At 40.3% G+C, this 25,696-nt stretch overlaps 1 protein-coding gene across 1 annotated transcript; it reads left to right on the top strand.

The window, feature by feature from the left end:
* Nucleotides 1–8,704: 8,704 nt before the first annotated feature.
* ALDH7A1 (aldehyde dehydrogenase 7 family member A1) lies at nucleotides 8,705–25,289 on the top strand. The gene is made up of 18 exons (XM_064642231.1): nucleotides 8,705–8,900; nucleotides 9,013–9,066; nucleotides 10,420–10,485; nucleotides 12,091–12,171; nucleotides 14,490–14,613; nucleotides 15,211–15,343; nucleotides 15,964–16,008; nucleotides 16,764–16,841; nucleotides 17,718–17,815; nucleotides 18,833–18,874; nucleotides 19,977–20,071; nucleotides 20,934–21,018; nucleotides 21,307–21,413; nucleotides 22,163–22,279; nucleotides 22,662–22,759; nucleotides 22,937–23,010; nucleotides 23,975–24,050; nucleotides 24,795–25,289. The coding sequence occupies exons 1-18, from the start codon at nucleotides 8,724–8,726 to the stop codon at nucleotides 24,847–24,849; spliced, it is 1,605 nt and encodes a 534-aa protein (XP_064498301.1). The 5' UTR covers nucleotides 8,705–8,723; the 3' UTR covers nucleotides 24,850–25,289.
* The last annotated feature ends 407 nt before the right edge of the window (nucleotides 25,290–25,696 follow it).

Genomic DNA, 25,696 nt, shown 5'->3' with positions numbered 1-25,696 from the left:
GTTCAGACCATCGATTCAGAATGGAGGTTTTAACTGTAAGAAGCGCTTGACCATCAGCGCTGAGTAGAGGGCTTTGGACCTGGTATGTAGGCCCGTATGCTGTTTTCAAGGCCTCATAGAAACCTTTGTGATCACCTGTATCTGCGCATAATTGAGTTTTTTCAGCTAGATCGATCCACCACTTGTTCTGGATGTCACGGAGTTTCTGTTGGAGCTTGCTGCATGCAAGACGAAAGGCTGTTTTTCTTGCGTGACAGGATGGCAGTGCAAGGTGTGCTTGGTGGACAGTTCTCTTCTTCCTCAACAAGTCCTGGATTTCTTGATTGTTTTCGTCAAACCAGTCCTTGTTCTTCTTGAGGGAGAACCCTTAGGATTCTTCGGAGGATTGCAGGATGCTGTTTTTAATATGGCGCCAAATTGTTTCAGGAGAGGAATCTGCAGAATCTGTGGAATGGTTTTCAAGCCTAGTTTGAAGGTTTGCCTGGAATCCATCTCTTACTGTGGCTGACTGGAGATTGTTAACTTGGAGTCTTCTCCTTGGGAAACTGCCCCTTTTAGGTTTGAATTTGAGATTGAAGTTGAGTTTACAGCGCACAAGCTGATGGTCTGTTTGGCATTCTGCACTGGGCATCATGCGGGTATGGAGGACATCATGAACATCTCTCTGTCGCACCAGGACATAATCGATCAACATAATGTTATATTTACAATGAGTTTGAGTAGCCCCTGGGTATTCTCAGGGCTATGCTGGCAGTAATCTTAAGGGATTTCAGAGTTGCCATGAAATGTTTATTAATCCTAGATGTCTCGCTGAGCGCCAGAACGAACAATGACTTTGGCTGATATAACTGTACGGAAGTGGATATTTTTATTTTGGGGGTATGTATATTAAAAGAAGAAAGTACTGCACAACTGAACAGGTTCAAAAAGGAGGGTTAAATAATTTCCCTCCATTTTGGAAAAAGAGTTGAGTCCTTCTGGCAATGCCCTTCTCAGCCTAGAAAGATCAGTAACCACTGGCCTTATGCATGGGACTAGGCTTTGCAGGTTCATTTGCTCTAAGAATGCTGACTGAGTCAAATACAACTCCTCCCCTCTCTAATAAGACAGGCAGGGGAAGGACTTGGTTTTTGTCCAGACTGGATTTAGGAATTAACACTGAACAAGACAACCAACAAGCACAAAGCCCTTCCAGACATGCCGCATTCTGCACAAAACCTGCAGTATTTGTGGGAATATTATACAGAAGGAGGAACTGTTGATAGCTGCTGAGCCGTGTTTCCTGGGAAGGTGATCTTTGCCCTTCAATACCTGTGGGGCTTCACATGGAATTTGAACTCCTGAATTCCTTTCCCTTTTGATCTGGTGCCAAGTATCTTGTGGTTGTAGGCTTTGATTCAGCTGGGTATTGAAGCATAAAGAAATGAACAGTTCTGTTTGTTTTTTTTTCTTTCTGGACATATTCCTGGGCTTGAACTTAAATATATGTCTCAAAGATATGATGCCTCTATAACAGATAGTTAGAGTCAAACATCTGATCTTTTCATTCTTTTATATTCTCTTCTCTTGCTCTCTCACTCCCTGTTAATCTAATATGCAATGTTGTCATAATGAAATCCAGATTCTGCTGAGCTAACATTTGGATAATCCTTTTTTAAACATAGAGTTTTTTTCCTGTTGTTTTTAAGTCTGACATTTCCAAATAATCTATGATCTGGCCTGCTTCTTCTTCTTCTTTTGTGTGTGTGTGTGTGTGTGTGTGTGTGTCCTTTAGGTGGTTGGAGGCAGTAGGATGCACACGCTCCTTAGGGCCATATGCATTACAGTGGCAGTACAGCTCCTAATGTGGAAGATGCACTTCAGATTCTGATGTTACTGGATTCCTACAGCAAGAAAACAAAATATACAAAGTATCTTATGCACATCAAAATACACCACTGTTTCAGAGTGTGTTTTGCACAGAAGAAATGTAGTTCTAGGGAGATGATGAGCACAGTGAGGTGTTATGGGGACATTAGTTAGGACCCTGCTTTCAGATTAATGGTAGATTATCTTGTTTGACAGCAATTAAGGATAGTTTTGTTCTCTTCCCAAAATAAAAGCATTATCCAGTAAAAGAAAATGAACTAGGATACAAGACCTTTCTTTTGGGTAATCAGTTCTTCTGATTCTCAAAGTCTATCTGTCTGTAACAAGACTACTTCTGGCTTTGAAAAAACATTTTGGAGTCAGACTCAATGATCCTTTTGGGTCCCTTCCAGCTAGAGATATTCTATGATTTGAAGACACTGTGGTGTTAGATCCTTTTTTGGCTGTACACCATAATTCATGCAAACAAACTGTGAAGAAATACACAGAACAACAAAATTCAAACATACACCTTTTTTTTGTTACGCTCCTCAGCATTTCCAAAATGCTCCTTATGAAGCTCATGGTCCGTTTCAGATATTTGGGGCATTGCCACATATCCAAGGCTATTGATCCTCCTAAAAACATCTTAATTCTTCTTTCATTCAGTTAAAAATAATTACTTCACTGCATTGAGCTGCTCTTTCTTGCTAAGCTCCTTCCCTGAGAATTGTTTCAAATACTTACCTGGTTCTTTTCATTTCAGTTACCAAGTTCGTAAAGTTTTCCAATAAACAACTAAAATCTAATTACTTCTGGCTCAGAAAGTGTCCTTGTGATGCCTATTTTGAGACCCAAATGCTTTCTTATAAACATGTATCAAACCCACTTTTAAATCCTGTAATTTTCGTTAGATACAGAAGAATTATTGGCTGAGTTAATCAATGGCAAGTGAGAGTGAGGAGAATAGGTCTGAGAGAAGGGATATGAACAGTGGTGATGAAGTGGAGTTGGAGAGGGGTGTTTCTGACCTCCTGGTCAGGGTGAAGGAGACAAAGAACATGAGAAAGTCTCTGGTGATCCACCTTGGTTCTCTTGGGGGGCTTCAACCTCCCTGGCACTGGCTGCAAGGGAATAGTGGTGGGACATGAGGTGCCAGGGAGATTTCTGAAGGGTATTAGGAATAACTTTGTGAGATAGATCCTGAAGGGGCTAAGAAGGGCAGATCTTGATCTGCTGGTCAGTAATGAGGAGAAGCTGCTGGGGGGAGATGGTATTGGAAGGCAACCTTGCCTGTACCATGAGATAGTGATGGTAAAGATCTGGGGGAGAGCGTGGGTTACAGAGTAGCCAAGGACAGACCACAGACCTCAAGAAAGCAAACTTTGGAATTTTCTAAAGAAAAAAGAAAGTAAGGGTTTGGGAGGAAGGTGTACAATGTAAGGGATGATTTTCATCAGACTCAGCAAACAGCAGACATAACAGTTATACAACTGGTTCATGCCAGGAACTACTGGCAAACTGACAATGCACCTGTAATATAATACTTGTAACAGGTGGCAATGCACTTAGCATTATTAGTACCCTAATGAACTTCTAGTTATTTTATAAATATGGTATTGTATTTTATGGAGAAAATTATGAAACATCTGATGCTCCTTGAAACAATTTCTAGAATTACAAACCCCAAAGTTTCCAACAGAGTCTGAAAAATCCCCTTGCTTCATTTCTCTTATAATCATTTGTACTGGGCTGTCCTGTTCCCCTGATCAGATAAACCTCTGATCTATGTTCCTGCATCATAAGAACCAAAATAAGAACAAAGTTAATGGGAGTAAATGTGGTTTGGTTATTTTTTTTTTGTACATGCTTGTTCTTTCTTCCAGCTTCAGTGGTAGGCCATGATATCTTGTATTAGGAACTGTGTGAATGGAGAATTAAAAAAAAAAGACGTAAACCAGAAATATTTTCTAAACAAGAAAATGTCAAAAGAAAACAACAGCAAAAAAAGACTTTTTTCTTTCTGCTATTTACAAAGGAAAGGGATACAAGAAAATAATTTTGAATTGACTCAGGATGAGACAAACCTCTTATAATGATCTTGTGTTTAACTCACTCAATATCTTCCTTCTATCCTTAAAGGTATGTAAGTTGTGAGCTGAGAGTATTTCAAAGTGAAGACTGAAGACATTTCTTTTTTTGCCCTTTTGCAGGAAAATGTGGGGAAATACTGTTTTGTAGTTTGTCTCTTTGCCCTGAAATTGACTGAATGTCAGCAAATCTGTTTGTGTACCTGTTGAATTCCTTGTTGTGTTGGCCACATGACAAGATACTAGATTTGATGGGTTTATTGTTGTTGGGTTTTTTTCTAATATCTCAAACCATTTTCTGTTTTTGGGGCTATACAACCATATACACCTATTTCTTAGGACTGAAGTGATTCCTAACAACTATTTCTTTGAGTGCGGTGTAAACAGGAAACTTTAAAACATGAGTCACTGTCAAACTACAAAAGTGAAAAGCACTGATTTGAAATACCTCCCCCTGTAGATTTTGTTTTCCCCCTGTAGATTTGACTGTTTTGAGAGCATGAATCACCATAATTCTTTGCATTCTTCATATACTACCACTGAGAAAAATACACAGTTCCCTCTGAAAATGAACTGAGATAACTATTCTGTAAATTGACAGAGGAGCCTGCTGCTCTGGGTCAAGGCTCTGTCATGCTGCAAACGTGTGTAAAAGGGAGGAAAATTTTTAAGCATATTTTTGGAAGCTTTTCTCCTTTTCCTCCCCACTTCCAATTGTCTGAATTGCTTGTATTGTGTTTAAGCAGCTACAACTTCACACAAGGGTAAAAGCTCTGGGATCTCCTAAACATAGACATTTGACCTCTGTCCTCATTGTGTCCAGTTAATGTTCTCTGGATACTCCTTTAAAAATGGAAGGAACCTGTACATTTTCCTACAGATGAGAAAATGAAGCACAAAGCAAGGAAGGGCTACATCTGAAGAACCCTGAAACGACTCCAGAACCCAAGAGCATGGTTTCATAGGATCCAAAGTCTGGCTTAGGACTGGGATATTGTTGAACTGTCTCCCTTTCCAAGCCCCCTCTTTCTAATACCGTGTTGCTTTCTCTAAGCTGGAGCCAAGATCTCTGTGACAATGCTCAGCTGATTCAGATCTGGAAATAAGTAAACTTTGATGGACAGCATGAGGACATGTTCTTACTGTCTTTCACAAGCATCACTGAAATTAATCTTTTCCCATCTATTTGAAAGCTTTGTTAGAAGTGAATATTTTAGCAACCTTAATTACAACCTTATGGCAGGATAATGTTCCATGACCAGTTTTCAATATCACAAATTCCAAGATGCATTCTTACTACTGGACACAACACATCTAAATGAAGGAGGATGCCAGTTGTTATGTTAACATGATCACACTGCAGAGTAAGCTTGCTGTAGACAGATAATTTCTCACTAAAAGCCTGTTTAACACCCAAAGAATTAATATATCCAGCTCAGGATGCCCATGTAGAACAAATAGAGAAAACAAATACATACTGTAGTGTGTTGTGGGGCTTACCCCCATCCCCCTCCATATGTACCCCATTGCACGATGTTTTTCTATCTTGCAGACTCTCCTGCAATTAGCCTTGCCCTGCAATTGTGGAGCAGAAGCACAGATTGTGTCTGTGCTGTATTTCAGACACAGTCCTGAATTCACACTCCTGTTGTGCTTCAAACTTCAGGAGGTATATCTAGGTTTAATGTAGACTCGGACACGGCAGGAAGAAAAAACCTTGGGTCCCACATTAAGGTGTAACACAGGTCTAACCACATCTTTACTGCAATGGATGGTTGAATAGCAATGCAATGCACACAGCCAGTCCTGCATATCTGATCACTGACCAATTGCAGGCAAGTTGGCCCCAGGTCCCTCGTGAAAGGACTTTGGCACCACCTTTGACAGCAATGATTTCATCTTCTTAGGCACTCTGGAGCAAAAACTATGAACAAAGCCAAGTCAGGCACAGTGCCAGAGTTTCAGATTTTCTCTGGGACTTGATCAGTAGCTACTGTACCAACAGCTGTGTGCAGTTGTGGCTGAAGAAACTGCTGGCTTATGGTGATGGAAAAATACTCTGGAACTGAAACCAAGCTCTGGAATTGCTGCCCTAAAAAATTGCTGCTCTAGAATTGCTCAGCTGCTGCCCTAAACATTTCAGAGTCCCACTTTTTTGCTAGAATCTAACACATGGGTTGAAAATATCTTGCAGCTGTGTGGTTGGGAAATATCCCTTTGACCATATAAAGACATATAAGGTCAAAAAAGGTAAAAGTCTGCAGAAGACTGTTCAATGCATTAGAAAGTATCACCTCTCTATGACCACCAGCCTGTGCCACCAGTATCCTTCTCCATCAGGGAGAAGCAATGACCATTGCTCCCTGGGGATATGGAGGTCAGGACAGGGGCCTGAAGTCACAACCCAGCTTGTGAGGCACTATGGCATTCTGAAGAAAATCCAGGAAGCCAACCTCCTGGTCAGAGTCAGGACCAAGCCAGCAGCATCACCAGATCCCATTGTGAAGGGCAGAGGCCATGAGTTCCCAGGTAAGGGTCTGGCTTGCTACATCCTTGTCCAAGCAGAGGCATGGCTGTAGCTGAGCAGTGGCAGGAAGAACCAAATGCTGAGTTTCAGGCCCTGGGTAAGACTGCTCAGGTCCATTAGGGTTATTGGTGCCTTTTGGTCCTTGATGCTCTTGAAGCAGTGGGTAGATAACCTTGGTATTTAATTCCAAGAGAAAGCCTGGGTACTTCACTAGAGTGTATCTCTCCTGTCCCTCTGTGAGGTGTCAGGGCCAGACATTACAAGGAAGAGCTCTGCAAAGTTTCCCTGGGGTCAATGGATTTCTGATGGGCATCTGGTCCATTTCAAACACAAAGCTGTGTCCTTCTGTTCTGAAATTTCAGTATGCCAGTGAACATTATCCAAGGACAGTTATGGCCCCACAGGCCTCTCAGTTCAGTGGATGGGATACTTCCTTAACAGGTTTTTCTTCCCCAAGGCATGTGTGGAACTGCTGTGTTCTGTGCAGCTAGCTGGAGCCTATTCATCTGTTTATATGATCTATATACCAAATCAGCCTTCCAAGAAAAAGGTTACTTATACTTTGCACTATAAGTAACAGTCATCAGGAGATAGAATAACTCAAGGAATGCTGCACATGCTGGATAACTAAATCAAAACAAGCTCTCTCTATGTCAGGTGTTATGAAGACCTATCCAAGAGGTTTTCAGTAGTCTCTGCTGGCCAGATGATGAACAAACAGCTCTGGGGACTGATCTACTGAACCATCTGTAGGATAGTTTCTTGAGGTCAAGGTTATTAAAGTACAGCATCAAATCAGAGGAAGAAAACCTGTGCTGCTGTTCTCTTGATGGTGTTTGCACTATAGGTATATGTAAGGTTTCATCCTGTGATTGAAAAAAAAAATTACCTTTCAAATGTATTGATTTCCCTTTTGAATTGTTTCTGCTCAAGATTCTTTATATATTACCCACAATGATGAACAGATTGCTGACTTTTTGATACAAGTTTTATAGTATCCAAACTCAGTTTCCACATGCAAGAGATAATTTGACACTGCATGCAGAGAAGCCAAAGGCAAAGCCAGCTCTTGAACCTTACCAAGACTACTTTGTACTACTAATCTGTTTACATCATCCAAAAATATTTTTCATTCTACAGAATTCTATGGAATTACTTGAACTACTGCTTCTTAAGGAGGAAATTATTTATAGTTAATGCAATTCACATTAAGCAAAAATGTGTAGCTGTGGAAACCAGAAATAAATTCTTAAGATAAGTGGCATTTTTCTTCTCTCCTTTAAATGTGTGCTAAGATTTAAATCTTAGTGTTGGAATGTATTCCTAATTGGTTTGGTCATTCAGAAAATACATCTCTGAAGACAAACAATATTTCATGATCATAGTGAGTCATCTAAATTTCTAGAGCCTTTTAAGGGGTAGTACAGTAAAAACACAGAATAGAAATAATTTTCAAATTTGCAAGGTGAATGCATATCAAGTGAGGTAAGAGTGTTAGTCCTGTATATGGGAAAGAAAAAGTTTGCAAAATCACAAACACTGGAGTGTGGATAAAGTGGCCAGCTCAGAAGCTGAAGACACTTAATTTCACTGCGATTCAAGCATGGTATTAAAGAATAGAAAGTGTCGTGCACACTCCTATATATTACTGTTACTATTTGTTGCTTAAGAATAGCTGCAGGTTTTTTCCTCAGTGTTCTCTTATTTTCTGCAGCAATTAGAAATACCCGATCTGGGGACACCTCTGTCCCTTCAGCTTTTGAGGGGCACATGGAATCACAGAGTGGGTCAGGTTGGAAGGGACAACAGAGGGTCATCTGGTCCAAAACCCCTGCTCAAGCAGGACCATCCCAGAGCACATGGCACAGCATTATGCCCAGATTATTCTTGAATCAGTGAGGGAGAGTCCACAACCTCTCTGGGCAACCTGTTCCAGCGTGTGGTCACCCCACAGTGAAGGAGTCGTTTTTCATCTTCAGGAGGAACTTCCATCAGTTTCTGCCCATTGCCTCTCGTCTTATTCCTTGGCACCACCGAGAAGAGCCTGGCTCCATCCTCTTGGCACCCTCCCTGCAGATTCCCATAGGCATTGCTGAGGTCCTCTCTCAGCCGTCCCTCCCTCAGAGAAGTTTAAAGCGGGCGCGTATCCCGGCCGGGACAGGGCAGGTCGGCGCCGTGCTGGGGGCGGGCCGGGGGGCGCGGGCCGGGGCCGCCAATGGCGGCGGGCGGGCGTGGCGGGGCGGCCGCCATTGCCGGCCATGCTGGGGCTCCGCCGCGCCGCCGCCGCGCTGCTGCCGCTGCCCCGGGCCGGGCCGCCCGCCGCCACCATGGCCACGCTGCTCGTCAGCCAGGAGCGCTACGCGTGGCTGCGGGAGCTGGGGCTGCAGGAGGAGAACCCAGGCGTCTACAACGGGCGCTGGGGCGGCCGCGGGCAGGTGCGGGGAGCGGGGCGGGAGCGGGGGCGGCGGGACCGCGGGGGTCGCGCCCCCTCAGGCGGGTGGAGGGGCGAGCTCGGCCCCGCCGCTCACCGCTGCCGTCCTGCTCTAGGTGGTGACCACGTACTGCCCCGCCAACAACGAGCCCATCGCCAGCGTCCGGCAGGTGAGCGCGGCCGGGGGGCATCGCCGCGCGGCGGGGACGGGAGGGGAGGGCAGGGGAGGAGCCCCCGGCCAAGGGGCCGGAGCGGGCCCTGTTGGGCGTTGGTTTGGGAGCTGCTCCTGACCGCGTCCCCTCTGGCACGAAAGTCCCGGCAGCGGTCATGGGGGATGTTGGGTCTGGGGGCCCCAGGGGTGTTGGGTCCAGGGGTAGAGGTGATGTTGATTCCAGGGGCGGCTGCTGGAGCTCGTCGCAGACTGGAAGTACTGCTGGAAATACGCCAGTGGCTTTCCTGGAACGAAAACAGGCTGTTGGCCTTATTTTTTAACGTCCCCGGCCCCCTCCCCCGCCTCCCACTCTTGCGAGTATTGTTGGAAAGAGCGAGGGCCCATCCCTTCCTCTGCTCGTTTGTCCCTAAGGGGAGTTGCTGGATAGGGGCAGATTGCGGCTGTTCGGTGGGGCTGAGTGGCCAGGGGGAAGTAGGAGGGAAAGCGACGTGGCATTCACGTGGTAAATTTGTGAAAGTTTTTAGTGTGAGAATAGCGCTATGGTGCTAACTTACTTCTTTTGTATATTAGCGTTCAATTAGCCTTTGATGCCCAGTAAAACTGATGAAGTAGGACAGTCCTCCCAGCTTTTTTTAAAATACTGTTAATAACAGTAATATCTAAGATAAAACAAGACATATGAGTATATATATATATATATATGTCTCCCTTACCATTATTATATTTATAGTAAGTAAGTAATGGCCAGTCTTCGCGAGCGAAGATTTTTGGGAAAGGTCATTAACCCTTCGAGCCTGCGCAGTGGATTTTTTAGGTGAGACACAGCGTGCGCTGAACTGAGCCCACCCTTTAGTCCTGAGGTTCATCTGCCGGGGCCGAGCAAAGCTTGGACAGTGGCAGTGAGGTCCCCAGGATGTAGGTTTGTTTAGAGTGACCTTCTCTTAGGTGGATTGCCTACCAAGGCTGACGAGCTCCACCTGCCCAGGGGGCCGGGAATCGAACCCGGGTCGCAGTGGTGAGAGTCAGGCACTCTAACCACTAGACCACCAGAGGCCCCTCATTATATATTTATGGAGCATCCTTTAACATCTGAAGGAAAATTTCTGCTTGTGTGGTTTGTTTGTTTGTTTGTTTAGGTAGCACATACGCTTTCCCTCAACAGTGATTTCAAAAGATGTGTCATATTGGGACCACATTGTGTTAGGATAGAAACATTCTGTGAAAGTGATAGCCTGTAGTGCAAGTACTCTCTACTAGAAATGTCTTGAGTTGAGTGCAGAAGCTTTTCTGTGGCATTTGTTTTGGGGTTTTGATTTTCCTAACTTTTTCTTTGACATGCTTCTTCGTATAGGCTAGTTTGGAGGATTATGAAGAAACAGTAAAGAAGGCTAAAGAGGCATGGAAGGTCTGGGCTGATGTAAGTTAACAGAGTCTTCTCTTTTATAACCTATCTCTGGCAGATACAGGGTATTAAATTGCCCCATCAGGTGGAGGTGTAAAAATGTATTAATATTTTTTGTGTTGCATTAAAGCAAAAGTCTGCAATGGAAATCTTGAGAAACAAGCCCACATAGTTTGTGCCTGATATCATTGGGGTACAAAGATAAGGACACTGACTTGCGGAAAATGTTTGTTTTGAAAAGCCAAACAGATTTAGCCAGGCTTGTGCCTGTGAGCTGTTGCCAGCAGGTCTGGTGAAGTTCAGAAACCTTGTAGCAAGCAAACTATCCCTGTGCGTGTGTTTCACTTCCTGTCACCACGTTTTTTCTCCTGTGGGAACTCTGCAGGATATTTGGATCAACTCATGTTGATCATCTTGTTCTCACGGGGTGAGGAAGGCTGCTGGTTGTAAACATGCTTTTTTTGTTCACCTACTGTCCTGGTGTTTCACAAGACTGCTGTGTTATTCCAAAGCTTTAGTGTTACATAGCTGTGCACAATACCTAAGCTGTTTTTCCTTAGCAAGCTGTAGTTCCTCATGCACCTCTACCAGCTGTGCCCAGCCAGCACTCATTCTGTTGATGGCTGTGCCAGGCTTGGTTCTTACAGCTACTTGCTGTTTCTTTGGTAGAAGCTGAAAACTGGATTTTGTAAGGTATTGGGCATTCTGTATTTTAGCCAGCAAAGCTTTGCCTTGTCTGAAGATAACAAAGTTTAGGAAAAATACAACAGCTTCCTCAGGATATATTAGTACGTGTTCTTTTGTTACAATCTGTGAGTATAATGTTGGTGACTTGTAACATATTTGGAAATAATCTGAAAGCAATCTAACAGATAAAGAATCAACATTAAATGTTTCTTTAAAGGCTTTTCTCAAAGCTCTTTGCTATTAGTTTGTGAATTTTGTTGTTTGTCTGAAAGATTTTGCTTGTAAAGAGGTAAGATTGCATGGTTTATGAATTTGTCAGTCCTGTTTTTACGAAGAACTGCTAGTCCTGTAAATCTGCTTGCATGTGTATGATTTGGAATTGATCCTGGCTATTGATTATTATTTAAAATACCGATACCACATGAAAAAGATCTATTAATAGTTGATATATGGACTTAATCTTTCCATGAATGATGTTTCTGTGTGTCTCAGAATCTGCTAGCAAAATAAATATCATACTGAACGTTTGAAAATGTGATTTTAAGAACACTTCCAAGGCTCAGAAACCAGTAAGTGTGCTTTTTATGAAAAATGCTTGTTTCTTGAGATGCAGTTGCTTGTGTGAGGGCATTATGTGTGATGTAGCTGAGCACAAGTAGCAGAACTAATAATCTGAATGCTGCTGGCAATATCCAGTGGAACTGAAGTTTTGAATGGACATAAATGTGCACAGTGTTACCAGTTTCTGAGAGGCAGGAAACAGTTGCTTGTGAAGCAGTGAGCGTGATAAAAATGAACAAGTAACAGAGTCTTGGGAAAGAGCACAGCAATCAATGATTGCTTACTACAAGGGTAGGGGACCCATCAGTATATATGCAGCAAAAATCACAGATGTTTAATCTCACATAGATTCTTTGTTTTTTTTTTTACTAGATCCCTGCACCTAAGCGCGGAGAAATAGTGCGACAGATTGGTGATGCCCTGAGACAAAAAATCAAAGTTTTAGGAAGCTTGGTAAGGTGTTTTCAGAAGTAGCTTAACTTTGTTGGGGGAATAAGGGAGAGTGGGGCACAGGGGCGAGGGGTGTGTCAAAACTGGTTTTCTCAGTTGTTAATGTACCATTCTGCAATACTAACCTTAATGATTGTTAAACAATTGCTGTTAGTTCTGTTAGCTTCCCTAAAGAAGTTTTAATTTAAAGAAGGAAACATTTTAAAACAAGTATTCTTGCATGGGAACAGTATGAAACTGTGTCAGGGGAGGGTTATGTTGGATATTAAGAACAGGCTCTCAACCCAGAGGGCTGGGCACTAGAACAGACTCTCTAGGGAAGTGGTCATGTCACCGTGCCTGTCAGAGTTCAAGGAGTGTTTGGACAATGCATGTTGTGACTCTCAGGGTGGTCCTGTGCAGGGCCAGAAGTTGACTCAATCGTCCCTGTGGGTCCCTTCCGAATCAGAATATTCTATGATTCAGTGATTCTATGAAATGATAATATATAATAGGGAAAGAAAATTTAATTCATTCTGAGCCTGTACTCTGTCTGGGAGGAGTGTTACAACTATTGCCCAGCTGTTTTCCCACTTGCCTGTCAGATAGGGCACTAAAAGCATCCTGAAAGAGATCTTCCTGTAATACAGAGCTTTTAACCTTGAGCTCTTTCTGGTGATCTGCAGGATTTTGCCAACTGACATATGGAAATAGAAGGCTTCAGAAGCTGAGATGGTCTTAATGAGATCCACTTGCAGTGCTGTGCAGGACATAAAGGTTGAAGGACCTCTCCTTTAAAACACTTGCTAGTTGCTAGGGAAGAAAAGAAGACAAGTGGGGAACTTGCCACTTTCCTTTTACAGGGCTTACCTGTATGTCTGCTGTTCAGAAACAGCTGTCAGTGAATAACTCCATGTGTAGTCAAGCCCATATTGTTAACCTTCAAAACTTTGTTCTGCTGTTGCCTTTGATGTTGTCTCCTCAGCAGAGTTTCTGTTGTGGAATTTGAGTGCTAATGTACTTTTGTATTCAAAAACAGTACAGCTTCCCTGGTGAGTGTGGACAGACAGAAGTTCACTCTGTGTTCCTTGAACAAAACTTTTGTGGCTTATTGTCATGTTTTCCTAGTTTCCCCAAAGAGATAGTCTGTTCAGCTCTTCTGTGACTAAGGAGGAACTTCAGGGTGAAAGAAGTACAGTAGGTATTCATATTTTAGGATTTTCCCTGGATTTGGAATATATAAAAGGAATGGAATAGAAACTCATCTTTCTTATATGCCATTGGAAATTTTCAGCCTTGTCTCACAATGTCCTTGTGAAGTATCCTGGTATTTCTACTGCACTTATGGACTCACTGCTGCATTTTTTAGTAAATATATCTGATGCCCCTCCATTTTTGGTCACAGATCAGGGCCATTCCTTCTATCTCGAGATGACCACAGTTGTCATAGACATACATTTAGTTACCTTTATTTTAAGATTTGCATGGGGAGAAAAATCCCGTGGCAATCCTTTGAACCTGATTCCTCATTTAACAGCCTTTTCAAAATACAGTCATCAGTCTAAAGTAGTAGGTCGTATTTGCATGAAGTAACATCTAGATATCAGAGCATGACAGCAAAAATAAGTGGGGGTAAATGGATGACTTCTCAGTTCCTAAGTTTGCAAATTTTCCCATTTTTGGAGGAAAATGTTTTCAAATACCAGCTTATTCTCATTGATAACGTATATGTCAGCTGAGTAAATCTAACATGCTTTTAACAGAAGGATATAGCTTAGGACTGACTTCAACTAAAAAAAAAAAAAAATTGATCCTAAACATCCCAGGTTACTAAAATACTAAAGATATGTAGATGTTTTCAGCAGTGTCTGCAAATGAAATCTCTCAAATTCACTTTGATATGTTGTCAAATGAGTAGTTCGCTTATGTAAAATGTAAATGACCACTTTCTTTTGCTGGAGCCGAGTAGTCCCACTTTCCCAATATATTCCATGCCTAATCAACAATGTATGCAATGTCCTGATGAAAATCCAGTGTTTTGTTAATCTAAACATATGAACCCCATTAGTGTTGGATAGTCCTTTCAGTAGATTTGTTTTATTAAAATTTCTCCATTAATTTTCTCTCTAATTTCCTCCTATTGTATGGAGATGCGACTGCTGTCTTCTTGTTTATTTCTTATTTCTTTAAGCTGTGAATAACTCAGGAAGAGGTGATTCTCTTCTAATGAAAACGTTTGTATTAAAATCTTACCTGGTGTACAGATATACCTGACATTGGTGGGAAACAAAATATATGGGGGATGCAAGGGAATTAAAAAAAAATTGTCTTAATTTTGTCAGGTCTCTTTGGAAATGGGAAAGATTTTTGTCGAGGGTGTTGGGGAAGTGCAGGAGTATGTTGATGTCTGTGACTACGCTGTTGGTTTGTCCCGAATGATTGGTGGACCTATTTTGCCTTCAGAAAGTAAGTATGTATGTTTTTTTCTTTGGGTTTGTTTGTGGTTGGTTGGTTAGTTGCTTTTTTAACAGATGAAGAGATGGAGAAGTGTCTTAAATATGTGATGATGTAATACAGCAAGATCTCTGTTCTGTGAGTTATTAGGGAGATTTGGGAATGGATGTGCTGGTGGGCAGTAGCGCCACCTAATGAAGTTCCTGATGAAGTGGCTGGTAAGCAAGTGAGCCCATCGATTTTTCTCTACTATTTGAAGCACTAAGTTCTCTTTGATTTCTTTGTTAATGGAGGATGGCAGAGGAAAGTATGTGAAAAGTTCAGTGGTGCACTTAGAAAAGAGAGACCTCTTTGTCAGTTATTGATTAGCACACAGTCATCATGGTGTTAACTGAATAGCTAATTATGTTGTTGTACCATTAGCTTTTTTCACAATCTAGCTAACCTTGATCCAGTAAGCTGCAGAGCACATATAATACAGCTCTTCACAAGCTAATGCTGTGATGGACTGAGAAGTGATGCTAGATTCCTTGCTTACATATTTTCCTTTTTTAAAAAAGATTACATTAAATGGATGAAAATTGCATTATGTTGTGTCTTTGCTTTCAGGACCTGGCCATGCCCTTATAGAGCAGTGGAATCCTGTTGGATTAGTAGGAATCATCACAGCCTTTAACTTTCCTGTGGCAGTTTATGGGTGGAACAGTGCAATTGCAATGATTTGTGGAAACGCTTGCCTCTGGTAAGATCTAGCTCTCCAGCCTGCTAACGGTATTTTTAAATTAGAGAGTTATTATCTCGGGCATGAAACTGCTGCTGAATGTCTGATGTTTCTGTATAGTTGATTCTATCTAATGTAGGCTTGATTTCTTTTTATTTTTAGGTCCGTTTATAGTCAAAGAGCTTTGTTTTATTTTGTGATAACCTCTTTTTTGAGATATTAAGTTTGGGAGGCATCTAGGTCTTAGCCAAATGGCCTGCGAATAAAGAACCCAGGTTGAGGTCTTGAAACAGTGGTAGTGAACAGTTCATATATTCAGAGTTGGTACAGCTAAGATTAAAAGTCTGAAAAGGTAACTTTATTTCCTCTTGTGGATCCTGCTTTGCTTTCGTCTGCCTGCTTCACTCTAATGCCTGGCCTAGCCCTAGTTCACATGGATTTCAGTAGACCTTCTGAATGCTCAGCTGTGGAAAGAAGCGCTTGAGTTCCTGTCTTAAATATGTACCTGAAAACCAACCTAGCCAAAGTGTGCTGTATATCAGATACCATAAAAATTGCTTATTTGAATAATTTCTTATTCTTAAAGAATTGAAATAAAATTAATGTAATTCCTTTTTTTTTTTTCCCCGCCTCCTTTTTAGGAAGGGTGCTCCTTCTACATCCCTTGTTAGTGTTGCTGTTACAAAGTGAGTTCTGGTTTCTTTGCTCTCTTTTGCTTTTTAAACAGTGCTTTTCTGTTTGAGGTAGTGAACAGTGGTCAGAAGAAATGCTTTTCCCTAATAGTAGCTGTATATGTAGGATGTTACCTATACCGTTGGCCATTTTTTTCTGGAACCAGGGCTGTGTTTCTGCTGAAGGTGGGCTAGCTGTGGGGTTTGCTTCCTTGTGAAAGATGAACTGCTCTTGAAATTTGGCTTCCCTCAATCACACGATCATGTTTCAGAATCATCCCTTATTTTCTAGTATCTCAGCACAACGTCAGCACCCAGTTTCTTGGCAAATTCTTCTGACTGGCTCTCTAGACCCATATCCTGAAGACAATGTCACACAGTCTTTTTTACCCAAAACATAGTAACACCTTAGCATGCATTTCCAGGGTTCATTTTCGATAAAAAGGAAAACTCAATATCAGTAAAAAGAATTTCTCCAAAGAATAAATACCATGGCGATATTTACTTCAGGTTTATTGTTACTTTCCTTAATATATTAGCACTTAAAACACTTATTTATTGTGTATTACAAATAACATTTATTTTAAAGTGCTAAATAAAAGTAGGCCCCTTAAAATCATTAATTACTAAGTCTTGTAGCTCTCATATTAACTCCTAAGAACAATGACCCCAAATGACTACTACCCCGAAAACCCAAAGACAGTTTTAATGGTTCACTCCCTATTTGCACGTGTCAGAAATCTCTGAAATTTTTACATCTTTGATTCTAGGATAATTACCAAAGTCTTGGAGGATAACAAGTTGCCTGGAGCAATCTGTTCCTTAGTTTGTGGTGGAGCGGACATTGGGTAAGTAAAATTTCTTGTGTTTTGTGAACCTCTATAGAAGGAATATTCTTTGAACTACTTCTCAGAAAGTTATTCTGGTCTCCAGGAGTTCCCGGTACATACACATGTTGCCATGATTTTTATCAGCTGGTCTGATACTCTGGCCCTGATCTAAATATAATAAATATGTCTACTTGCTGTTGTGAGATCAGCTGCTAACAAATAACTTCTCGGATGAGGAGACTAAATTTATATTCTATATCTGCATATGCTTACACCCAAAGAATACAGCTAATATTACATTCCTCTCATCATGCTCTTAGGAGTTTTCAGTGTCTAGCCCACTGGCCTTTTGGATTACTTGTGGAGAAGAATATATCCCCATTTTCCATGCTGACACAGGACTCAGCACTTGCTTATAGATTTATACTTGTGCTTGGAAGCTGTTCAAACCAAGCTTCAAACCAAATTATTTTGTTTGATTTTTACAATGTGGAAATTCCCAGTACAGATGTATACTCAGAGATGTATCTTTTGAGCATTTTAAGAGGAGACAAAACAGATGGCGAGCATTAAAAAAAAAGTCATAGATATGCGTATTTTCTTAGAGATCATAACAATTAGATCTGATCTCACTATGTAATTTAGACTGAATTTTAGTCTTACTACAAATGATGCTTTTATGGCCTGAAAAGGTAGAAGGAAATGGCCTTGTTCCTTTTTTCTCACTAAGAAGATTTCCTGCCATTAGCTCAGTCACTTACCAGATGTTTCAAAGAGGTGGTTCTGACTTTTAAAGATCTCCCTGATTGAAGCTGGTGTACGTGGAAGGTGCAAGCTGCTTTTCCATTTATGTGCTCTTCCATTGGACATGGTGGTATGTCTCCCATTATGCAGGACAGCAATGGCGAGAGATGAGAGGATGGACCTGTTGTCCTTCACTGGCAGCACAAAAGTGGGCAAGGAAGTAGCACTTATGGTTCAGGAGAGATTTGGTGAGTGTGTACATTCTCTCTATGGCTGGTACAGGCAGTGGAGCCCCATAGCATTTTAAAATAACAGCTTGTTTCAGCTGTGTTATCTTTTTCCTTTTTTTTTTGACTTGGGAAAATAGGAGTTGAAACTGCTCAGAGATAGGTACTGCATTTTTTAGTTGGTTCTGTTAGAGCTCAGCATTTTTTTCCAGGATATCCACAAATCCGTGGTCCTACAACTAATTAAGAGAAGGATGTAGTGGTGTCCATGAATGTAATTGTGTGTAAATTGTCAAGGTGGACAGGCCTTATGGTCTTTTGGCAATGTGTTCATGAATACATGCCCACTCACCTTTTATTCCTTATAAATATAGGAGAAAAGAGATGATTTTTGAGATGCTGTTTTTGTTGCAAATATTTAAAAGTGTACAGGCATGAAGTGTACAGCAGCTCAGCTGCTGGATTCTAACTTCTTAGTTTTGAACAGAAAACCTTGTGAAAATGGTTTTCTCATTTTATGCATTTGAAGTTCATAGAAGTGTAAAAAACCAAACCAAAACAAAAAACCCAGAACAGATTACGAATGTTACTCAGAGGTAGGATTGGGATTCTTTCGATCAGATTTTAGATAAAACAGTTGCCAGAGAAATAGGTAAGCCTAGTTAAATTTTATGTGTGCATTTTGATCTCTTATTCTTCTTTGAATTCTTTTTCTTTGTCTGCATCACACTATTCATGCTGCAACTTTTTCCTGTTTTCCTCTTTTTCTTTCCTGTGCTATTTTTGCGTATTTTTTAAGCTTCTTTGTGCCATAACTGCTGTCCATGTATCTTTCTTCACAACATGTGATAGATGTAGTATTTGGTGTAATTTTCTGCTTTGGCTAGAGTGGTTAGTTGATTGTGATGCCTAAAACCTTTTGTTCATCCAGAAAAATATGTTTAATGAACAATAGCTCTAGTTAGAGGTGAACTCACTGACTGAGGTGTAGTGAATATGTGTGTGCATGACATAACTTATTTTGTGTGTTCTTGTTAGGTCGAAGCCTGCTGGAACTGGGAGGAAACAATGCCATTATTGGTAATATGCACTGTAGAAATTTAGTCCTATAGATGATATTTGGAAGTTAGTGTGCACATGTTTGTAGCAAGTTGTCCCTTTTTTCTGCTTGATGGGTGCTTTTTTTGGTTGGTTGGTTGGTTGTTTTTTGTTAGGTTCCCCCCCACCTGCCCACTGGGCTTTTGAAAGTGCATAATAGAATGTTTGGGGTTTTTTCTGTCTTCGGTATTGTGGAAGGGATCCAGTTCCCAGATGAACAACATAAATACTGTAAAGCTGAGCAACATGGAAGAAAGAAAATGTAAGCTAAATACCTAAATTGCAATCCTGTTGTGTTATAGTCTTTTGTTTCACCTTGCTCATATTCTGAACAAATGTGCTTATCTACATCTTTTGAAAATCACATTTGAGCAAGTCTTTCTTTTTTTCCTGTGCTGCTTTGTAGCCAGTAGCATAAACTGGTTTTAGACTTTGAAAATTGTTTCATTTTTCATATCAAAGTCTTGCTTTTTCTGGAATTGGCTTTGAATGATTGCATAATCATTGCTTGGTTGGATTTTATCCCAAATTTAATAATACTTTTGGAGGCTTAAGAGAATTTTGTGGAATTGGTTAAACTCAGTGATATTTTGGGAGTCATTTGAGGCTTATAAAATGTCTCAATGTCTTCTAGCTGGAGGAATTGGTTCAGCTCATTGTGTATTTTTTATTATTGTACACCTGTGTGTTTAAGCTACGTTTTTTGAAAAGCCATCTGGATATACTTTACCATTGTTACTTTATGCTATACTTCTCAGTGGGGACAAGGTGGAGAAATGGCAAGAAATTGCTTGTATTTTCTTGAATTAAAATGAAGCTGAATTTCTTTGCAAACTTTATTGCAAAAGGCTCTCTTCAGTAGTTCAGACCTTCATTTATGTCCAATTGTATGTGTCTAATTCCAGTTGTAAAGAAATAATAAGAGTTCAAGGTATTTCTATATATCTTAACTGTGCTGTGCTAGTGCAATGGCTCTTAGTGCTTCTTGACCAACTTGTCAGTTTATAATATTGTGTAGGCATCTTAAGTCTTGTGGATTGCCTGTTTACTTCAGTAACATGCTCATGTTTTTATTTTTTTAAAGTGTTTGAAGATGCAGATCTGAACCTAGTCATCCCATCTGCTCTATTTGCTGCGGTGGGAACAGCAGGTCAGAGGTGTACAACTGCTAGAAGGCTGGTGAGTAAATGTGTATTGTCTGGTTTGGGTAGCTCTGCATTTTAACTTAGTTCCAAATTAGCTTAGAAAATGCCTGACAATTCCTAATATTATGAAGAGCAACAAATAATATTTGAAACACCTTTTTACTTAGTATGAGTAAATAAGTATGATGGAAAAATAAGACTATGGTTTCATTCCACCATAATTCTAGATCTAAACAGTTTCTTTGTATGTGTTTTCAAAGGTATGTGGTGCTAAAAGCCCAGAAAATAATATTTGGCATGCTTCTGTATTTCTCTCTGTTTTCATTGCCAGAACTTCTTTGCTTGTGACTGCTACACATTTTGGTGCAGGCTTTAGATTTCAGCAAAGCAAGGGGCTGTGTGTTGCTTACTTTGTTAATAGTTTTTAACCAATCATTTTCAACAAGTTTAAAGGTGTTAGAGTGTCAGTCAGTGTTTGTATAGTCTTTTCAGAGTTGGGTTGATTGGGTAAATATTAGTCAAAATTGATTTGGGTGTATTGGAAGGGCAGTGATTCCTCAAATTGTAGCAATAAAATGACTTGAGTATTTGTCCTAGAACACTTAACTGAAGTGTTTACAGAACACATCGATGTCACTGATAAGAGATCGGGTAAAATTAAAGCAGGGTTTTGTTTCTTCACTTGCTTTAAATCTTCATGGTGAAGATTTTATGTATTCGTTTTCTAGTGTTGGTGCTGTTTGGAGGCCTTACTCTGTGTTTATTTTTAACTTTGTGATTTGCTGAATATGAGCAACACTATCTCCACACTTCATTCATCCCTCTTCAAAGTGCAATGGCATCCAGGAATGGTTACATAGACTATGCTGTCTTACACCTTTCTTTCCACATTTTAGTTTCTCCATGAAAGCATCCATGATGAGGTGGTGGCAAAGCTTGCTAAGGCCTATGCCCAGGTCCGCATCGGTGATCCATGGGATCGTAAGTAACCATTTCCAGCTCACAGATTTAGGAGACAAGTTTGTCTGTTTCTTTCTCTTTAAATTCCAAATGGGTTATAGTTCAAGAATATCTAGTTTTAGCAGTTTACCTGGGAGTAGAAATAGCTGGTTTCATTTAGAATACAAACTCTGAAAGGAAGATGAAGAATCTGGCTAATACTGCTCATCTTGGACAGATTAAAATGTTAGTCCCAAAATGCCACGGTAAGAGTACTTGCAAATGTATACAGTTTTGCTGAAAGTATGCCTCTGCATCCTCTGTTTTTAGCTGACACTCTGTATGGGCCTCTTCATACCAAAGAAGCAGTGAAAATGTTCCTTGATGCAGTAGAACAAGCGAAACAACAGGGTGGCTCTGTGGTCTGTGGTGGAAAGGTGACTTTAACTTTTATTTTTCCTGCTACATTTTGTGCTCTAGGAAAAAACACAGTAACATGGTGGCTTAGACCAAGATTGTTTCTCAGTTTGTTCTGTCAGCCACTACAGGATGTTAGTTTAGTCAGCCTGAGAATGTTTGAATAACCTTGTCTTCAGGGTAAAGGTGATTGTACTTGGAAACTACCTTCTCCTTCAAGAAATGGTTAAGAGCTTTTGGCTCTTTCTTATACCACTCTCCTGTAGCAGGTGATGGTGAAAATAAAAACAGCATTGTAAATGGTGAATGTCAAATGTATAACAAGGAAAATAGTGGAAATCCCTGAATTCACAATATCAAACTGCAGGAAATACTGAAGATTCAAGACAGCCACTTGCATATTTTTGTCATATGGGATATTTAATTCTCCTTGAAGTAACATTCTGGGAATTCTTGTCTTTCACTGGCACCTTCTTTATTCTTAATACCTTTAAAATTCCAATTAGCATACAAGTTGGAGAAAAGAAGTGTTTTTAGTCTCAGCTGCTAGAGTTTGCAATTTGGTTACCTCCTTAGTCGACATAAGCTATGCTTCTATATTTTAAATACTTAAGTAAAATTTAAGTTACCTACTCAGATTACCTGAGCTTCTGTTTCTGATTGCTAGACACAACTGTAGTAGTCAGACCATGACGGATTCCTTTCCTACACTAGTGCTAAGCTAGATGCTAATTTAAACTTACTCAGTTGCTTTTTATGTGTTTTGAAGGTTATAAATCGCCCTGGAAACTATGTCGAGCCGACCATTGTGACTGGCCTTCCTCATAATGCGCCCATTGTCCACACTGAGACATTTGCCCCCATACTGTATGTGCTGAAATTTAAGGTAAAATAACAGTAGGGAACTAGTCAGGTGTCAAGGATGCTAACAGAAGAGTCAGGAGAGAGATGTCAGATCCACTATAATAGCTCACCTCACTGCGTAGCTACATTTATGTGAAGAGCACTGGAGTTAAGAGTCTGTACAGGAATAGATTTCTATTGTTTATGTTGTATTGTTGATATTGTTCCTATCTGTTGAAAAGCAGAGAGTGTGTTTTGTGCAGTGGTGGGGGTATTGCTGCCATGGTACGTGTGTGTTTGCCCAGTGGCATTCAGTACATTTTTGTTATGGCTGTGATATGTTGGGTTTTTTTCTCACAGTGCTTCTTTGTAACTGCTTTGCCTTGAATAATCATGGCTTAAATACTTGTACATGTTCCTTCTAGGAGGAAGAGGATGTTTTTGCCTGGAATAATGAAGTAAAACAAGGTCTTTCCAGCAGTATCTTTACCAAGGATTTGGGAAGGATTTTCCGCTGGCTTGGGTATAACTTAAATTATTTTTCTACCTTCCTGAGGCATAAGTTCACAGTCTTCCATGTATTTTGTAAACCTATGCACAATTCTAGCTGAGCATTTTATAGCCCTCATTTTAGGAAAGGAGGGCTTTAGGAAAGGAGTCTTTCCTGATCCTAAGGAGGAATTGTGTCTTATCCTTGTAGGCCAAAGGGTTCTGACTGTGGCATTGTGAATGTTAACATCCCAACCAGTGGAGCTGAGATTGGAGGTGCTTTTGGTATGTTATTTATGCTTTTTTTTTCCTTTTCCTTCAAATGGGAAAGTCCTCTAACATTTGATCTAGAGGCTTGGTATTATTCCTCAGACTTCACTTTTTTTTTAAAAGTGAGAATTTTTTTTTTTTATTTTTGTAACAACTCTGGAAGAGAATAAAACATTACCCCTGTAAAACAGTTATAATTTAGGTCTCCCCTTTTTATTTTTCAAGGTTTTAATCAGTCTATTTAAATGACTAAATGTGAAGAAATCGGTGAAGTTAATTTTGAGTTATACTGCTTTAGCAGTAAAGAGATACTGGCCAGAGGTAGTTGGATTTAAACCCTCAAATACGGATATTTTAAAAATATCTCTATTTAGTTTTTAAAAATTCCATGGGTTATTTCTTCCTTCCCATCAAAGGAATGTAAGTCAGAGGTATGTTCTGAAGGTGTTTAGAGGTATGGCCAGGTGGAAAACTGTTTAAAACAGTTTTTAAACAATCTTGAGCATTTTTGTTGTGAATATTTGAATGTTTATATAAGATCCATAACCTACAGTATTTTCATGAAAAAGTCTTTAAAAAAGCATTTTTGCCTTTATTTCTCTTTTTTTTTTACATATTTAAGGAATTGAGGGAGTAGAAGAAGAAATATTCACCTTATTATTTAAACAGTACAAGAACCAGCACATTCTGGTACTCTCATGTTAAGACAAAATATCTTTAAAACAAGGTTGTTTGGTGCCACGATGATGAGATTTCAACTCCAGGCAGATATTTTTTTGCATCAAGCATGAGGGAGATAGCTAGCTGTGGGTATTTTGTGGGGTGGTGTTCTAGTAATTCAGTTCAGATAGGGAATAAGGGCAAAGGAATAGTTTTTCCCCATGTATTTTTGTAAAATGTCTCACTTCTTGGAGTTAGTCCAGATTCCCATGCTCAAAAAAAAAAAAATCAAATTTAATTTATAACCTTTTTTCCACAGGTGGTGAAAAGCACACTGGTGGGGGAAGGGAATCTGGAAGTGATTCATGGAAACTTTATATGAGACGGTCTACTTGGTAAGACAGACCTTTTAAATTCCAAATAAATGTAAACTGCAGATAAACTTTCAAAACATATAAATCTTTAACTACAAGGAGACTATCTTTACTGAATGTGAGATAACTATATATGAGTGTAATTGCCTTTTCTTCACATTCCTTAGAAGATTATTTGAAGGGGTTTTATGAAGACCTTTTTTTCCTTTCAAAAGGAAAAAAAACTCCTGGTTTTTTTTCCCCTCTTGCTTGATTTTAAACTCATCTAAAAATTAAATTACTGGAACCTGTCAGGAAATACATAAAGTGACAACCACAGTGAGGAAACCACTATTGCCACTGGTGGGTGATTTAGCTATGTTTTGGTTATCTAACCCCAAATCTCCTGTCAGCCCATAGTGGTTGACCGTTCACATTCCCTGCTGGCCTTCACAGCCTTTACCTGTGCTAACTTTGGTTTTATGAGCGTGAGAAATCCCACTTTGCTTTTTCGATCTGGATGTTGTCACAGTAAAAGATTAAATAGATAAAGAGAAATAGATCCTCTATCAAGGAAGAAATAATGGGGAATGTGGTCTTTCCCTGAATATAGTTACTAGGTTGAAAACTGGAGTAAAGTCAATTCATAACTTTAAATAGGCAAACTGCTTACAGAAGCCTTTTGTTTACATGTGACAGAAATCAGAAGCCTTGTACATAAGAAGTGGACTGCATAATCTGTCTCAGTGATTAAGTCTGGTCTCTAAATACTTGTTTCTCTTCCAGTACAATCAACTACAGCAAGGATTTGCCTCTGGCTCAAGGAATCAAGTTTCAGTAACAGCCTTATGAATGGTGGTGCTATGAAGTCTCCTACCATTTCAGAATCAAGCACCTTCTAAGCATTATGGGGATAAAAATTTATTATCTGAAACCAATTCTATCAGAAAATCATCTACTCTAAAATTGCTTCACTTTCTATGTATGAATTTACTACTTCAGTCTTCAAATGAGAGAAGTATATGGTCTTTGGGGAGAAGGGAGAGGGACTGATACTAACAATCTTGTATTCAGGTGGCCTGGATAACCTGTTGCCTTACCGCTGTGTTTCAGTACCAGCACTGTATCCCTTCCCTCCCCACCATTCCCTGATATTTCCAGCTCGAACACAGCTTGTGCTTCAAGCTGTGTGCCGAGTTTCCTGCAGATAACTGGTGTTGTGGGGGTGGGCAGTACAGGGCTATTTTTCAATGCACAAATAAAGGTACATTTTGTGAGATAGCTTGGGCTTGTTGTTTGTTTTGTTCATTGTTTCGGAGCAGGAACATTTGTTTTCACACACTGGGCTGCAAGCTGAGGGAATAGCATTGGGCTAAAAGGACTGCTTTTGCTTTCCTGCTTCTCTTTCAGAAAGGAGACATTCATTGAATGTGTTGGGAGATATAGAGTAAGGCCAAGGACTACTGTAGTCTTTTGGAACCTTCTCTTAATGCTAGGAAGGGTTACAGCCAATTCAGGTTGTCACAGCTCTTGTGACACCCTACAGCCAAACCAGCTGAAGCACTGAAGATGCAGTCAGAAGGGAATACTCCTCCTGAGGGAATTTGCTAGGAAAAGGCAAATTGTTTTTATATGTTTCACCTCAGATGGGAATTTCTCGTGGCCACTGGAGATTACAGCCAACAACA

This window comes from Pseudopipra pipra, chromosome Z, assembly GCF_036250125.1.
Source record: "Pseudopipra pipra isolate bDixPip1 chromosome Z, bDixPip1.hap1, whole genome shotgun sequence".
NCBI classification, from domain to species: domain Eukaryota; kingdom Metazoa; phylum Chordata; class Aves; order Passeriformes; family Pipridae; genus Pseudopipra; species Pseudopipra pipra.
The sequence above is the reverse complement of the archived record's forward strand: the minus strand, read 5'-3'. Positions and strand labels throughout refer to the sequence as shown.